Source organism: Vulpes vulpes, chromosome 5 (genome assembly GCF_048418805.1).
Source record: "Vulpes vulpes isolate BD-2025 chromosome 5, VulVul3, whole genome shotgun sequence".
Classification (NCBI taxonomy): domain Eukaryota; kingdom Metazoa; phylum Chordata; class Mammalia; order Carnivora; family Canidae; genus Vulpes; species Vulpes vulpes.
Genome location: NC_132784.1, coordinates 119,115,468 through 119,132,988, shown reverse-complemented (window position 1 = coordinate 119,132,988; position 17,521 = coordinate 119,115,468). Strand labels below are relative to the sequence as shown.

Genomic DNA, 17,521 nt, shown 5'->3' with positions numbered 1-17,521 from the left:
CTATTCCAGCCCTTTCACATGCTCAGATGACCTTACCTCCTCCTATTTCCTCTTTTCTAAGTTAACACTGCTTCTAGAATAACCTGCCCTCGGTTGCTAAAAACAGTGTCCCAAATCTGTGCCTCTCTGCTCCATTATCAGGGATCCTGCCACAGGGAGGATCAATCTCTCTCAAAACTTTAAAAAAATCCCACCTTGCCTTTATCTTCTATCCCCCACAATGAAACTGAATTCTCAATCTCTTTCAAAAACTGTTCAAGATGTTTTATGCCTACTAATTATTTTTAGGAAGTAATATTTTCTCCTAGTTCTTGATTTCAATTCAGATACATCCAATTGTAAATTTCAGTGAAAGGTTGAAGTAAAACTCCTCACCCCCAGAATATCTTTCTTAAACCTATTTAGTAAATAAATGTAAATAGAAATCATATATTTGGCTTAGAATTACATAGAAGTACTATAATTAATTCTAAGCTTATTATAGTTCATAAAATTCTATGACCTTAGCAAAAATTTTTAAGGGATTCTTTTATTTTTTATTTATTTTTTTTAAAGATTTATTTATTTATGATAGACATAGAGGCGGGGGAGAAGCAGAGACACAGGCAGAGGGAGAAGCAGGCTCCATGCAGGGAGCCCGATGTGGGACTTGATCCCCAGTCTCCAGGATCACACCCTGGGCCAAAGGCAGGCACTAAACCGCTAAGCCACCCAGGGATCCCCTAAGGGATTCTTTTAGACAAAAATGTATTATATACCAGATTTCTTTATGTTTTGGCTTAAAGAAGGTACAATTTTCCTGATCCTATTATGATAGTTGAAAGGATTACAACTTATCCAGACAGGATAAGGTCTAAAAAATGTAAATTTTTAAAGCCTACAGTGAAACTAAAGATCTGGAACAACAATCTCCATTACTCTCTGTAATGATTATAAAAGCGAATCCAATTTCTTAGTGACCAAGGATTCTTCCTAAAAGGAAGACACAGATTACCTGGAGCAGTTTCCACAGTCTAACACACCACTGAATGATTTACTATCATTATCGAAGAAATACTGGGTTTGTTCGGTAATGCAACTCTGCTTTGACAGAGAGGCTGTAAAGTCCTCTTCTTCCATCTCAACTGTGGAAAAAAAAAAAAAAAAAGGACACAGGTCACCAGGAGGGGACACTATAGTCAGTGCCCAGAGCCTTCATTTCTCAGCACACCAAGTGTATAAGGACAGGCACCCTGTGGGGCTTATTTATTGCTGGGTAATCTAGGGACAGCCCCTAATAGGTGCCCAATAAATATCAAGAGAAAAAATTAAATAAATAGGAGGTTACAAAATAGAGGCCAATGACATTAAAAAAGAAAAAAAAAATTGTCAAAGCATTAGGAAAGTCATGACAAAAAGATTCCAATCTTTGAAACTACTGAATGGATGGGTGCTCTCTCTCTCTCTCTCATATACACAAATACATATACTTTCTCTGAGTTGGATGAACTCAGTACATCCCAAAACAAAATTTTAATAAAAAAAGCTGAGTGTTCACATACCTGCTTCAAGAAGTCGTGGAAAGGTCAAACTCAGGAGAAACTGCTGTAGAATAGACCTAAGTTGTAAATATGAATAATTATTGATAAAAATATAAATATTTCCTTTATAAGCTATACAATTAACTGAATAATTTTGTATGTACACATACATTTCCTTTTCATCTGTTTGGAAAAAATTGATAATCTGACAATAAAAAGTTAAGGAGCAGTTTTATTTTATATAATTAGGTCCATTTCAGCACATGATGCTTCTAAATTCAAAACACTGTAAATTTGTTTCTGTGAAAGAAGTGATGAAGTCAGGAATGTTCAGGACCAAGAAAGAGGTGCTTAGGTATAAAGAGGCCTCATAACAAATGTGATCATGGAGGAGTGGTAATTGTCAGTATTTTACAGCGTAGGTTTCACATTCAGGATTGCTCCTTGTTTTAGTTTTAAAACTCCAAGGTGGAAAACAACAAAAGATCAAACAAAAACAATTTTGTGCTGTGGGTTTTTAAACTATTTACTTGACAATATAGAATATAGTTGTAAATACATAATGTGACATTCATCAACTATAATATACATAGGGCATATGGTACATTTCTGCTTTATAGTAAATGACAATTGAGCCAAATACTATAGAATAGTATAGAATCATCTGGAACTGAATTTAGTTTAAAAGAAAAAAAAAAAAAGGGTGTTGAGAAGGAGGTAGATTCTGGCCAGTAAATAGAATCAAGGCAATCACATATTCAGGATTACTAGATTTAGAAAACCTGAGTCAATTAACACATAAATACCAGTGTCACAACAGAAAGCAACATTTTTTACATGTTTTTCCCCCAGAAAAAAATAGGATTTTAAATCTAAAGTCTTTGCTACTTTCACAAACTGGTATAATCATTCATTTTCCCTGGGAAAGCCTCACCATTAAATAAACGTTAAAGCTTAATCTACATGCAGTAAGGCTTGCACAATACTGTAGGGTCAGGATACAGAGGAGGTAAGTGAGTGAGGGGGAGAGAGGATCCCAAACAAGCAGGTTAGCAACTTGACCAGAGGCCAACAATGACAAATCTGATCTTGCTGACTTTCCACAGTGCCTCAGTTTACATATCTTGTTTTTGTGGGTGGTACAGTTCAAGTGAGGTGTTCAAGGAGGTAGGGAGGGTGAACCTGTGCCAGCCTTTGGATGAGTAGGAAAGAGGTGAAAGGATGAGTTATGGGGTCTTGGATTTGACCCATGAAGACATCTAATTTGGGTACTGAAGGCAATACGCAGAAACTTCTTATAGGCTAATACCCCTACAATTTAAAGAACTGAGTGTAAAGAGAAAAACACAAGAGTTTCAATAGATCTCTGAAGACCCTGGAGTTTGCACGAGCAAACACTGTTTTCATATGAAAACAACAGCTGCAACAGCTTTAAAAAAAAAAATTTATGAGAGAGACAGAGACGGGCAGAGGGGGCAGCAGGGTCCCGACAGGGAGCCTTAAGTGGGCCTGGATCCCAGGGCCCCAGGATCACGCTCAACCGCTGAGCACCCAGGCGTCCCAACAACTCAGTTGAGCATTTAGGAGAAACTATCTGCAAACATTAGCAGTATGTGATTGGGGACATGAAAGGAAAGTCGTTCCCCCTACTAATGAACCGCATGTCACGAGATCTGTATTGTCCTCACATTCATGACTACTTTGGTACAACCCGCTCGGCATCCCCAGTGAAGCGCAGGTGCCACTCACCAGGCAGCAGCCGTGGCCCACCAGCCGATGTGCAGGATGTCCGCGACCGAAGGCTGCGGGCCAGAAAGGAGGACCTTACAGCGAGGCCCCCGGGGCGGGGGCGGGGCTCCGGGGAGGGACCTCGAAGGAGGGGCGGGGCTCCGGGGAGGGGCGGGGCCCCTGGGGGTGGGGGCGGGGCTCCGGGGAGGGGCGGGGCCTCCGGGGAGGGACCTCGAAGGAAGGGCGGGGCTCCGGGGAGGGACCTCGAAGGAGGGGCGGGGCTCCGGGGAGGGGCGGGGCCCCTGGGGGTGGGGGCTGGGCTCCGGGGAGGGGCGGGGCCTCCGGGGAGGGACCTCGAAGGAAGGGCGGGGCTCCGGGGAGGGACCTCGAAGGAGGGGCGGGGCTCCGGGGAGGGGCGGGGCCCCTGGGGGCGGGGGCGGGGCTCCGGGGAGGGACCTCGAAGGAGGGGCGGGGCTCTGGGGAGGGGCGGGGCGCCCGGGGCGGGGGGCGGGGCTCCCAGGAGGGGCGGGGCCTCCAGGGAGGGAACCTCAAGGGAGGGGTGGGGTCTCCGGGGAGGGGAGGGGCCTCTGGAGCGGGGGAAGGACCTCGACGGCGGGGCGGGGCGGGGCGGGGCGGGGCGGGGCGGGGTGGGGCGGGGCGGGGCCGGGGTTACTGACCACGTAGGCCGAGCGGTGCCCTGCCCCCTGCTTGGGCGTAGCGCCGGGCTCGCACACCGACTGGTAATCGTAAGATTTGTTAAAGGCGTAAACCGAGATGTTAACCAGGTGTCTCATCAAGCTTGGATCGATCTCCCCAAAAAATCTTCCAATCTATTACAGGAGGAAAAATAAGTTTCAGATGGACGCCCGTGTTGCAGCCGCGGCGACGAAGAGGGGGTGGGAGCGTGAGGTGCAAGGGCTCCCGGGGGCGGCGGGGGGGGGGGGGGCAGAGCCGAGGAGATGCGGCCGATACTGCGTCCCCGTCCCCATCCCCATCCCGGTCCCAGCGGCGGGCGCAGGTGACCCCGCAGCCCCTCGGCCTCCTTGTGGGAAACAGGGCTGTAGCATCATTGAGGAGAAGGGCTGGGGTGGGAGCAAGAACAGAGGCCTCAAGGGGCCAACTCGAAGCTCAACTCCAGCCAGTTACCAAAAGGCTCAGGGTTGAGAGAGCTTTCCTGTCTCAGGAGAAACCAGAAATAGACACTCGGAAATGCAGTAAATTGGCAAATGATTCTAATCTGCTTACAATCCTGCATGAGCCCATTAAGCCTACCTGCTGCCAACATGCAGATTTGGAACAGACGTCAAGAGATCACAGCAGCCGCGTATTGAGACACTATTAATACTTAATATGGGAACATTTTCTAAATTTCTGAGAAATCCAGAAAAAAAGTTCCCATCACGTTAACATTCTCAACTATATGTTTTAAAGGTAACTGTTAGTATCAGAAAGGAAATTCCACTAACAAGTATCAGGAGATTATATTCAGAATGTATTTAATGGTGTATCTTACATCAGCATTTTAAAATTTATTTTCTGACAGTACTATAACTACTCCTGAATTTCTATAATGGTTTGAAGGACTTGTGTAATGCTAATCAAGAAAATACACTTTGGAAACTGTACTTTGTCCCACTTCAGGAACCTACCTGGTTTGTATAATCATCATGATTTGCCATCAAAAGAAATCCACCATCATCTAGAATCACGCAATCCATGACCTACCGAAGTAAAAAAACAAAACAAAACAAAAAAAACACATTTTGAGGATGGTTAGTTAGAAGGCGCCATTTTCATAACGTCATTGTATGTAGATGAATTTAACAAAAAAATGGAGAAAATTTAAACATATATAATCAAGAGCTTCTGATGAAATGAGACACACAGATTCATATCAGACTCTCAGGGCTTCTTATCCTCTACCACCCATTTAACTAAAACTGTCAACCCATTTTGAACAAATCCTAAAAACAAATCAGGAATAATCTTTTTGCCATTCCAAATGGCAATCTTTTTCCCATTTGGTCATTTGAATGATCCAGGAAATTGGATAAAACAAAATATTTAATAATGTATAAACACATACTTAATATTTTGACAAGACATATCTTTAAAAGTGCATTGTAATCACCATGCTACATGCTTTTAAAAAAAGGCAGTATGGTTTATATCATGTTTAAATGCATGAATTGGTTTAATTGTTATTGTATAAAATAACAAAAACATTGTTTTCAGAGTTGGGGATATATGCATCCCACTCTCCTAATGTAGAAGCAGCTTGCTAAAAATCATGGCTCTAAAACAGTCTTCATTGTCTATATTTATAAAGTCTATACAAAATGGAGAAACTATAAAAATAAAATTATTGGTTTATAATTGTGCATGATTAGAAATACGATGGTATGAACCCACTGTTTGTCTTAGAAATAAACAGACACACAAAACTAGGAAAAAAAAGAGTGGAAATTTTTTTTTATTCTGGAATAATATATATAGTATCATTCTTAGAGCATATTTAACTTTGGGACAAAGGAAGTTCAAAGAGCAAGAGAAGTAACAGAAGAAAATGTAAAATCTAATCATGGAAGTGGAATTTGATTTAAAAAAATACATAATTCTAAAATTTAGCTCAAGAAGTTTTCTCTTCACTATAAACAGAGTGAACAAATGAAGGGACAGTACCAAAGACCAGGGAAGATTGCCCTCATCAAACTTAAGGACACCTGGGGTAGAAATAGCCCATTCGGAGGGTGCCTGTGTGGCTCAGTGGTTGAGCATCTGCCTTTGGCTGAGGGCGTGATCCAGGATCTGGGGATCGAGTCCTGCATCAAGCTCCCTGCATGGAGTCCGCTTCTCCCTCTGCCTTTTGTCTCTGCCTCTCTGTGTCTCTCACGAACAAATAATTAAAATCTTAAAAAAACAGCAACAAACAACAACAAAAAAAAAACCTCTGCTCATTCGGGGGTGGGGCTCGGTGGCTCAGTTGGTTCAGTACCCAACTCGATTTTGGCTCATATCCTGATCTCAGGGTCATGAGATCAAACACAGCTGAGATGGAGGACAAGAGAGTCCATACCAAGACAGGCTTTTTATGTGAATATTTAAAACAATAAGGTGAGGAATTACAATCATGTAATTCAAACTCTTACATATAAATGATTTCAAAATCCATAAAATAATTTTTTAGTGTTCAAATAAAAATTCCTTCAATTTTAGCACTGATGTGTTTGTAATAGTTAACACAAAAAAATGACAGTTAAAAGTTTTATTTTAAAAAGTTGTCTTACATCACTGTTTCTTTTGCAGTCACAAACTGGGCCAGCACACTGAAAGACAAAAACATAATTATCACCCCACATTTTTAAATAAAAAAGTAATTAAATGATATACTATTAATATGTTATAAATCTTAGAATAATTTGTCAAGTATAAAAGTAAGATTAGATGAGTCTAGTCCATCCCATAAAAATTAATAGTTTTATCTTTATAAAATCTCAATTAATAGCTATCTTGTACTTCAAATTATAACAATGAATTATTTTTATTAACTAATTGAAACAAAAACTTTCCAGAAATAGTAATTCATAGTTCTGCTTCAATTTGGGAGCAATGAAAATTCATGTTGTCAATGTGTAAGACTTTACTTTTACTTTTCTTACTTGCATTTGACAGGGAGTGTAGAATAAACGTTGAAAAAAAATTATCTTACCGGATCCCTGATTGATGTTTTGGTGAAATTCTCTATCCAAGAGTTTACATCAATTTTAATTCCAACAACTGCAAAATGACATTAAGAAAAATTTACACACGTTTCAAAAACATGGCTGTGATTCTAGTTTCTTTCTTAGTTTGAGTTAGTGATGGGGGAAGTCTCTGTAGCTCCACCAGTGAGGGGTAAAACAGCCTGCAGGAGCAGGAAGGCCACTGACCTACGCTCTCAGTCTGAACTAGCATATGCTCTCTGAAACAAATACTGAATCATATAATGAAAAACATAATTTCTACTTTATTGCATCCACTGACACCAGCCTACTGCCAGTTCCCATCGATGCTCAGTTTTATTTTAGTAAAAAAAAAAGTCATTTTCGACTTTACTGTAATTTTATTAAAAAAAATTCTTACCTAATGCATTTCATCAGGCACATAGTATAGATATGCCATAACTTATTTATCTTTTCCTCCAATGATGGAAACTTTTCATGTATAACTTATTACAAAAATTCATATCCTTGGCTTTATATCCTTTTGTATACTTAAACTCATCTGATAGGACATACTTATGGAGCAGAAATGCTAGATCAACCCAGCATTGAGACTTTTGATTTGACTCTATAAATTTGTGTCAGAAGCTGTATAAACATATAAGCTTTAAAACTCATCTCCATACAGTATCAATTTTATTTTTCCCCAGTCTCATAGGTAACTAATTATATTTTATTTTTTAAAATTTCCATGTCTGTCTTTGCCTTTATTTTGGTTGAAGCACCCTGATGGCCTTCCAGATAAGTACTAGAAGATTTTAATATGAATATTAGGTCGATCACATTTAATTTTGGTCATGTATATATATGTATATACATACATATACAAAATATATGTGCTTACCTGCAGGTTTAAGAAGTTTTCCTTGGATATATATTTCTACAGCTTTGCTTACCATAATGCCTGATTCATAAGCACCAGGTCCACTTTCTGAAAAAGAAAAAAAAAACAAAAATGGACATTAGGTCTGTGTAGATAAATAAAATAGTGAATTCCTCTTAATAGCTACAGGTGGATAGTGTTTTGCTTAAGTACTCTAGTACAGAGAGGTAATAGGGAGGTGTACAGTCTTCTCTTCCCTCGTCTTTCTCTATACATCAGACTCATTGGAGTGTCCATGAGTTGCTGTGAATGAACTGATGTTGGGATATGATTTCTTCAGCTGGGCTGCATCTATTTCCACAACATAATGGATGCAGGCTTGCTAAAAGAGTGAGGAGGCTGCTGAAGTGAAGTGGAAAGACTGATCTTAGAACTCAAAGTGGCCTTTGTATTTTAGAAGACAAGTCCCTGGACAAAGCTCCAAAATTCTCTTAATTTCAGTTCCCTCATTTGTGAAAATGAGGATGAATACACTCCATCCTCCACTCTTTGCCCCCAACCCCGAGGCTCAGGGATTAAATTAGAAAAGTTTGGGGACAGAATCCAAGAACATTTTATTCATTGAACTAAAATTGATTAACTGATTAATTTTTGAAAGTCATTATACATTCTTCAATATAGTTGCAGTTTGTGAAACAAGGGATTACCTACCTGTGTTTCTAGGTATTACACATGCCCAGAGATATGCTCTCTCTACATTTCTGGCTGCCTGTTTGCTGGGTATACATTTTACCTCCTTAGTTAAATAGGTGCTTCTGTTTTTCCAATGTCATGCATACAGTACATAGTGAATAAAGACTATTCTGAGCAATTAAGATATATGGTTTCAGGGAAAGTGGATAGTAACAATAATTTAGTTTTTTAAAAAAGGAAATTGAGAACGCAGAATTCCAAATGATACTTACTGTTAAAATAGGGAGCGGTGAAAACATAGTTATCATTATCAAGACTCCTTTTATAGAAGCTGTCCTCATATGTTTCTGGGTTTTCTTGCCAGTTTTCTCCAGCCCTAAGGAAGAAATGGCTCTTCATTTTTATTCTTTAATCTGCCTGATAACCTACTTGCCTGTGAACATCATGAAACTTTACAGATATGTCTATATCTCAGGTATGTCTAAGAAAGTCAGTGGTAATTGATGGTGTAAATGATACTCCTTAGGCTACATATCACCATAGAATGGTGATAGTAAGAGTCAGAAAAAGCTCTTAGTTTTACTCTGCAGATAATGATGTACAAGGTAGTTAACAGGTCAACTAATAGTAATAAGTCTCTCCAGCCCACTTTACAGACTGTTCTGAGGATAAAAGAGATAAGATCCATTAAAAACAGTGAAAACAATGAGGTGCTAGGAAAATATTGCCAACGGGCTGTAACCACTATGTTCATTTAGGTTGGCTTGTGTCTACGAAGAGGAAAAAAAAAATCTCTCAAGTTTTGGAATAAATACCCCAAATATCCAAAGGTACAAATGAATAATCATATAGCATTTTCAAAGAAATAGGCTATTTTAATATTGTAGATATGTTAAATGACTCCATTTTAATCTATTAATCAGTTTCTCTACAGAATGGCTTCCTTATACAGTAATGTACAGAACTATAATAATTTTTTGTCACATACTGATTTCTACAGATGTTATTTGAACTTACTCTTTGGGATAAACTCTGGTAATCCCACCATCAGTCACAACAAACCGTGCTTTCACTCCCTTGCTAAAACAGAAGACAGAAGAAGGAAATTTTTTATTCCACTTACTCTTGGTAAGATAATAATTTAGAGGTTGATGATACAAAGAGAAATAAAACGAGTTCCTAAAATAAGGGAAGACAAAGTAAATATGCAAACTATGATATAATAGTGGACATATCTAAGGGTTATAGGGAGGATTCTCAAGGAAGACACTTGGTAGTAAGGAAGAGTACAGCTGCATTTTAAAGAAGGAATTAACAGAGAAGAAAGAGACGGCAGGGAGATCTTACATGTGGAGCCAAGAGCCTATGTTAAGGGAAAGCTAGTGTGATACCATTTGGTGTCATAAAAACATAAGGCGTAAGGTAAGAAGCAATAGGGAGTAAAGTGTCAAGGATAAGCTTCTTAGGAAATGGTCAGCTCATGAATGATCTTGAAATCTGTGCTGGACAGCTTCACCTTTATCCTGAAACTGGAACTGCATTTTACGAATGAGGCCGGCAGGGGTGAGTTCTATGGCGAATAGACTAGACGAGGTGCCACAGGTAGACGAATTGAAAGCCCTCAAGGCAGGAAAAGCAGCTGCTGTAATTTCTTAAAAATGGGAAAGTGTGAAGATGACATGACAACATTTTTAGAAGAAATATTTAGCATTTGGTGAGTGACTGGAAATGGGGTAGAGACCGTACATGAGAACTGTAATCGGATCTCTCAATTTGTTGACTGGGTGTGTGGCAGTGTTATGAAAAGGCCAATTGAACTGGAAGTCCTGTTCTGTCACAAACATGGAAACACAAACATGCTTACTGAATTTAGTTTGTTCACTCTGCAGTGTATTGGAGGGAAAGCTAACTAATGGCATGGGTTAGTCCTGATAAATGCCCACTGCTGCAAATGCATGTTGTCAACTACTGCAAGATGTTTTTCTCAAGAAATTGTTCCTAAAGATAAATAATAAACTAAAGGTACAAGACCTGTTTTCCAAAAAATTTCTCAGAGAAAAGCTAAACTGAAATGCAGATTATATATATATATTTTTTATTAAGAACACTCACATGTTTTTCTGCTTACTCCAGTAATTTTGGACAAGTTCATTTGTAAAGCCTGCATCCAGCAAGACTCTATTAATCAAATCCGTGTTACCTGACACACAAAAAGGATAGCCTCAATTACAACCACATAGTTTCTTCATTAAGATAATAATGAAACAAATTTAGTCTCTATTTGTAAAAGCAACTTAGAGTGTATAATATTTCAATAAATTAAAAATTAATCCAATATTAATTTTCTGCATATTTTAAAAATATTGTTCATCTTCCTTCTTATTTTTCAGGCTATAGCCAAAATTAGTAGAAAAGCCAATTATAAATGAAAATTATTTTATACTGTTTACCAGAAAGATAGTCAAAATGCGCCATTCAAGAAACATTGAGGAAATAGCCTTTCCCACCCCTCTCTTTTTTTTTTTGTTTTAACAGGTTAGTATGGTGATTGCAAACCATCATAATTTAATGGACAAATTTTTTTAAATTTTTTAAATTTATTTATGATAGTCACACACAGAGAGAGAGACAGAGAGGCAGAGACACAGGCAGAGGGAGAAGCAGGCTCCATGCACCGGGAGCCCGACGTGGGATTCGATCCCGGGTCTCCAGGATCGCGCCCTGGGCCAAAGGCAGGCGCCAAACCACTGTGCCACCCAGGGTTCTCCTAATGGACAATTTTATACATAAAAATAAAACTACATAATATGTATAGTTTTCTGCCAGTGTGCTTTGGCCAAGGAACTAAATAACTTAACACAGACCAGCACTATTCCAACACTGGCTTTTGGAATCAACGGGTAATGCTGAAAGACTACAGGCTTCAGGTTGTCCTTTCTGGAATAACCAAAGAACATTTTAGCCCAAATTCAAAGGTAGTGGAGGGTAAGATGGCAATGACCAAGGGTCAATTCACATGTATTCTTGAACAAAAAACTTCGCCTTTTTCATTTCTCTTGGCTTCTCTATTAAAGCCCATGAAATTCTGAATAACTTACAAGTATACTCTGAAACTTCACATTTATGATAAAATTTCATTTTATTTAGGTAAGGAATACGGGGCCTAAAATCTTATTACTACAAGAGGCAGGGAGTAGACTGGAAAACATTTTAGTTGATTTTTAAAAAAATTTAATATATCTTTCACCCAATTTTAAAGGATCAGTTTAATCCATATTTTAGACTTCATTTTAGGAACTATTTTTATTATAGCAGAAAATGAATCACTTTGAAAGATAGTCCATTTGAAAAGTGAATGATATAATTTACTTGCTGTAAATCTTTTTAGGTAAAAGAAATGAGACTGTTATTCTAATTTCTAATATAAATCAATTTTACAAGTAATTTCATAATTGTATTCATATTTCAATTACACTATAATTTTAAAATGTGTCTTGAAATATTTCCTCTGCTGCATACGATTCATAAACAGATTATATGTGTGTAAAGTGGTAAAGCTCAATACTTACAATCTCATTTTTATATTAGTTCAGAAATAATGAGGGATCTGAAGAAGACAACAGCTCTATAGCAGAAACATTTAGGTAGGCTAATAAATTAACAGTGAGAACTATAATTTGATTAGATTAATTGCTTCCATAAAAGCAAAATTAAAATAGCCTGAACTGTTTTAAAAGAAACTATTTAGATTTTAATCACCGATACTTTTAGTTGTACATATTATTTGATAAAATGAGCTAAAAGATGATTGATGAAATTATAATTTATAACACTTCAGAGAAAAATGTAAATTTTATTTATATATTTTACAGCTTTTTTTTTTTTTAAAGATTTTACTTACTTGAGAGAGAGAGAGAACATGTGATTTCATCTGCTGAAGGCAGATGCTTAACCAACTGAACCACCCAGGTGCCCCCAGTTATCATTACCTTTTTATAATTAAAAATCCAATAAAATCTTAACACTTCACATGGTTATCTAAGAACTGCAAGCATTTCCTATTGGATTACAGGGAGGGAGATTGAGGATGAAGGGAAATGAAGACATTGCAGAACAGACAATGGTATGGATATTTGCACTATGATACTCAAAGTATTTTTGTTTCAACATATTTATACTTTCCTAGGACCTAGATGCATCCAATTAAATGAATATTCATTATCATTATTTCAGTTCTGTTTTGGGACCCCTATTAGTCAAGAAAATGAGGAAGAACACAAAGTAACATTGAAAGGCTCTGGTTCGGTCAGAGTGAGTTCACACCATGTAAAAGGTTTGGCATCACTCTCATTCAGTCGTGATCAGTATCGCTTTCATCTACCCCTGACTGGTTTGCAGAGTAGCTAATTCTAATTCTTTTAGCTAATGTGAATAGTGCTAGAAGTTCCTTCTTTTTATGAGATAAATTTAAATTTGAGAGATGGCTTCAATTCACTTTTTATAACTGAGGAAGTTCTTTCCTTCCTAATGGAAAGGCAAATGATTTCAAAAAAGAAAAGCACAGGAGCACCTGGTTAGCTTATCAGGTAAGTATCTGCCTTAGGATCAGGTCATGATCCCAGGGTCTGGGAATAGAACTCTAGGTTGGGTTTCCTGCTCAGCGGAGAATCAAGCTTGCCTCTGTCATGCCCCTGCTCATGCTCTTTCTCTCAAATAAATAAATAAATAAATAAATAAATAAATAAATAAATAAAATCTTTAAAAACAATAAAAAGAAAAGCACAGGAGAAGAAAGAGTGAGGATGAGAGGAGGAAGAGAAGTGGACATTAAAGTCAGTTACAATTACTTCTTTTTTCCCAAGTTACATACACTAAGGAAACTTTTGCCATGCAGTTGGTTTTCCTCTCATTTCCACTGCATGTTTTCCTGGTAGTACTTTTATTTTTTTAAAGATTTTATTTATTTATGAGAGAGAGATCACGAGCAGAGAGAGAAGGGCAGAGGGAGAAGCAGACTCCCCTCTGAGCAGAGAGCCCCATGCGGGACCATGACCTGAGGCGAAGGTAGATGCTTAACTAACTGAGCCACCTAGGCACCCCTGGTAGTACTGTTATAGAATATTTTCAGGAACAAAACACAGTTAAGATTTTTAAACGTTTTAAAATCCAAGAATCCGTTAATCTCTATGAAGTTTCGTAATATGAATGGTGTAAATCTCTCCGAAAGACAAATGTACTGGTTAAAGCCTAATTATTAAAATTTTTACTTGCTCCCACTTGTTTTACTTCATAAAATGAAAAATTACAGATGCATAAACTATAAAGTTAACTGATCAAAACAGAATGTCAGGATACAAAAAACCCTAAGTGACATATTTTTATATATACCTTGTTTTTATTCTCTTCATCTTAAAACTGTTTATATAAACTGGATAGAGATACATAAAAAAATGTGTTGTAGTGTTTTCCTCTATATATAGCAAGAACAATAAAATGAAAAACCTTCATATTATTAAAATTAAGTTTCTTAAATTTGAAAGGAGCCAAGGTAAGGATGCCCTATTTACATTTAAACACTAGTAGGTATCTATCACCTGGCTTTCAGGATGAAATAAAAATTCTTTCATATATAAAAGCCCAACTTGTTAAGTTTTACTACTAAAAACTCACAAGGTAAATAAATAACCAGCATACCAATGCACTAATATTAACCAAGAGTTGACTACTTTGGATACGATTAGAGTGACACTCAACAGTTACAGCAAATCGGTATATACTTACAGGATGGGTTGTTTGGAGTTTTTCTATCAATAAACTCATTGAAATTTAAAAGAAATTCAGTGTTGTTATCTGATATTTTAAGGTCATTGCAGTAATCTCTGAAAAAAATATTTAAGATATTAGCTATAAAAATCACACCTGTAAAAGAATGAGCTTTCATTATTTTATTTGTATTTTCATTTTATTTCATTTATTATTTAAAATAATAAATGTTTTCACTTCCTCAAAGGAACTGAAAACATTTTCTCTTAACTACCTCTCGGAGTTTGCAAGCTTTGATTTTCTTGTTATTTCTATTTCCTCCTATCATCGAATAATACTTTGACAATAAGGGGTGAGTGGTGTGGATAATATACATTCAGCACTTGTCCTTTGGACAACCGGTGCTTAACAAATGTTAGCTTTTGTTGTTCTTAATACACTATTGTCACTGTATGTTACGTATTTGGAGTTTTCATATAAAAATGAACAGAAAATTTGAAATATTAAATATCAAGAATAAACCCATTCTGTGTTAACATTTATTAATGAGAAATTACTATGTTTAAAAAAAAAAACTTAGTGAAAATGTGGCATTGATTTACCTATTTGCAAATATCTTTAATTCCTGACTCATTAGAAAACCTCTGCATTTAATCAATTGCAAGATTCTATTTGGGCACATGAGAAAAATGTATTCTCCCTAAAGATACATAGCTGGAAAAGACAATTATTTTATATACTTCTCAGATGTTTTTTTTTTAAGTAACACATGAAAATTTGATTACTAGTAATTTGTCAGTAGTTACTTACAATATGGAATCTGAAACACCTTTTGTACTGTTATATTAAAATTCAGTGCACTATCTTACACTTAAATGAATCTGATTTTGTAACATTATGAATTGGTAATTTGGAAAATTTGCAGATCTGACACGTTTCATTTTAAAAATTAAAAATTACGTTCATTAATAACATCACCAGTCTTGCCAGGTAACTACTAGGAAGCAGTAAATTCAAATTTCCCCCAAATTCTTTTTTTTTTTTTTTGAAAGGACAAATTTTGTCACAAGCAACACATACATACTCTACTGTTCTCTTCAAAGTAAAAGTCTCACTTGATTATTGAGAAAATGTTTATCACATACCTAAGTCATTCTGTCAAGTAAAATTATATTTCATGAAAAAAAAGGTGAAGAGCACCTATTTCAACTTGAAATTCAATCACACAAGTGCTTTACTTTGAGACAGCCAAGTTACTCTGGTATGCAGCACCATTCCCATTTTCTTCCCACTGAATATTAAAAGACACGTACTCAAGGGTAAAGCTTCCATAAAACTAGTAATTTTTACTGCTTCCATCAAGGATATTTTAAAGTGAGACCGGCTCCCCCCACCTTCACCCCCAGCCAGAAAGATTACAACAGTGACCAGGAGCTTCACTGCCTGGAGTCCTGCTAAGGTATCAGCTCCTCACAGCTTTTCTACTGTCTTCAAATGTCGACGTGGAAAAAAAGACCAATAATTACTACTATTAGGAAAATAGCTTTGACCTGGTGGGTTCTCTGAAAAGAGCCTCTGGAACCCACAGGGGTTTGAGATCCCTACTTTGAGAAATGCTATCCTAAGTATTTTGGAAATAAAAAATATTTAAAAAAAACAAATATAAGGTTGTCATTAACTAGGTTAATTCAACAGATAGGATAATCAAATACTGAAGACAGAAGTGCAATTATGTAGTGAACATTTTCAGATGCAGACCATCAGCTAAACAGCCTCAGAGAGTAAAGAGAATATCAGAACTTCAAAACACCTACCCACCCCCCCAAAAAAAACAACATAAAACTTCTTAGTTCATGGAAAATTTTAGTTTGGAGGCAGGGTTTAGAAAGGCGGCATGATTTTCACTCAATCATTATTGACAGACCTCAAATGGACTTCTTCCCATAATTAGTATTTAATTAGATGCTATCACACATACTGTTCTTCCTTTCTCAATCTAACTCATCTTTGAAATGCCTTTCTGATTTATGAGCAAGAAAAAATTATTCTATGTTTTAGGCTTTTCATCCCTTTGATGAACAGGTAAAAACAATGCTCTGTGCATTTATATTTTACTCAGACGTGCTGGGTGTTCTTCTGAGATCGATTAGCATTTGATAATCAATGTACACACTTCGATCTTGAAATAGCAAGGAAATTTCCCAATCTGTGAAATGGGATAATACTATTAATTTACTATAGCGTTTGCTTGCTCAGTAAAATAATTATTCATGTAAAAGTTTTAACACATTAGTTGAGATGGACATTCATTGGTTTGTCCCGCAAGCTATCACATTTCTCCTCTAGAATTTACTCCTTCCCTAAACACAGAGGAAATTCTACTCTTCCAGTCAGACCATGAAAATGGTTCATAGGTTAATCCGTGATGAAATGAACAGTCATTGCTTACAAATTGGGAACTGGAAGTTACATTTATCCTCTCTGTGAGTACTGGGCCTTCAACCATATTTTCCACACTGACTAACAGTAAAGCTCAGAAAGCCAGTCTGTGTGGTCTGCTATTCAATAATTGGGAGAGATGAGTGAAGAAGTTGCCTAGAGAAAAAATAAACACGGATCTGAGATGAAAGGAGGGTCTTATCATTATAGCACATCTAATTTCAATCTCTTCTTATACTGTTAATGAATGTGTAAGTTAATATTCTGTGGATATTGTTCTGTCTCTAATATTCTTTTCTAGATAAAACTTCTTTTAGCAGTTTGAAGATGCCCAGTTACTTATGCTGGAAAAAGTGGTAAGATTTTAGGTATTTTTAATAACGGTTTTCAAAATATTCTTTATGTATTTATAGATTCTACAGACACCATATGTATTTATTCGGCACCTATTATGTGCCAGGCAATGGATGGGATGTTGTATTGAATGTAAGTCAAATAGAGTTGTGGCTTTACTGGGGAAAGTAAATGACCTAAAATGGGCCAGTGCTCTAGTAAAGTAAATAGAGTATTCTATGAAGCAGTCAGCAAGAATGTCTAATCCAGTGAAAATGAGAAGGAAATTCCTAGATCAAGGAGCTTTGAAGTTGGGATTTGGGAAGGGTGGGGTGTGTCTGAGTAGAGTCCATAATAGAAGAGAAAATCAGTGGATCGAAAGAGCTAGAAGGGGAAAAAAAACAAAACCCCAACACACATAGAAACTGAGAGAAATTTAGTTGTTTGGAATTCAGAGCAGA

The 17,521-nt window shown here is 37.0% G+C and overlaps 1 protein-coding gene across 8 annotated transcripts in view; it reads right to left on the bottom strand.

Annotated features, from left to right (window-relative positions):
• CACNA2D1 (calcium voltage-gated channel auxiliary subunit alpha2delta 1) overlaps positions 1-17,521 on the bottom strand; it is a 478,954-nt gene that overhangs the window by 22,400 nt on the left and 439,033 nt on the right. For all 8 annotated transcript variants that reach the window (XM_072759815.1, XM_072759809.1, XM_072759808.1 and 5 more), the window contains 12 exons: positions 14,307-14,404; positions 10,638-10,725; positions 9,543-9,605; positions 8,798-8,901; positions 7,854-7,940; positions 6,958-7,025; positions 6,536-6,574; positions 4,898-4,969; positions 3,926-4,078; positions 3,270-3,322; positions 1,542-1,597; positions 995-1,124 (listed from right to left, as the gene is read on the bottom strand). In XM_072759815.1, coding sequence (XP_072615916.1) covers positions 995-1,124; positions 1,542-1,597; positions 3,270-3,322; positions 3,926-4,078; positions 4,898-4,969; positions 6,536-6,574; positions 6,958-7,025; positions 7,854-7,940; positions 8,798-8,901; positions 9,543-9,605; positions 10,638-10,725; positions 14,307-14,404 — 1,011 coding nt within the window. The remainder of the gene's footprint in view (positions 1-994; positions 1,125-1,541; positions 1,598-3,269; positions 3,323-3,925; positions 4,079-4,897; positions 4,970-6,535; positions 6,575-6,957; positions 7,026-7,853; positions 7,941-8,797; positions 8,902-9,542; positions 9,606-10,637; positions 10,726-14,306; positions 14,405-17,521) is intronic.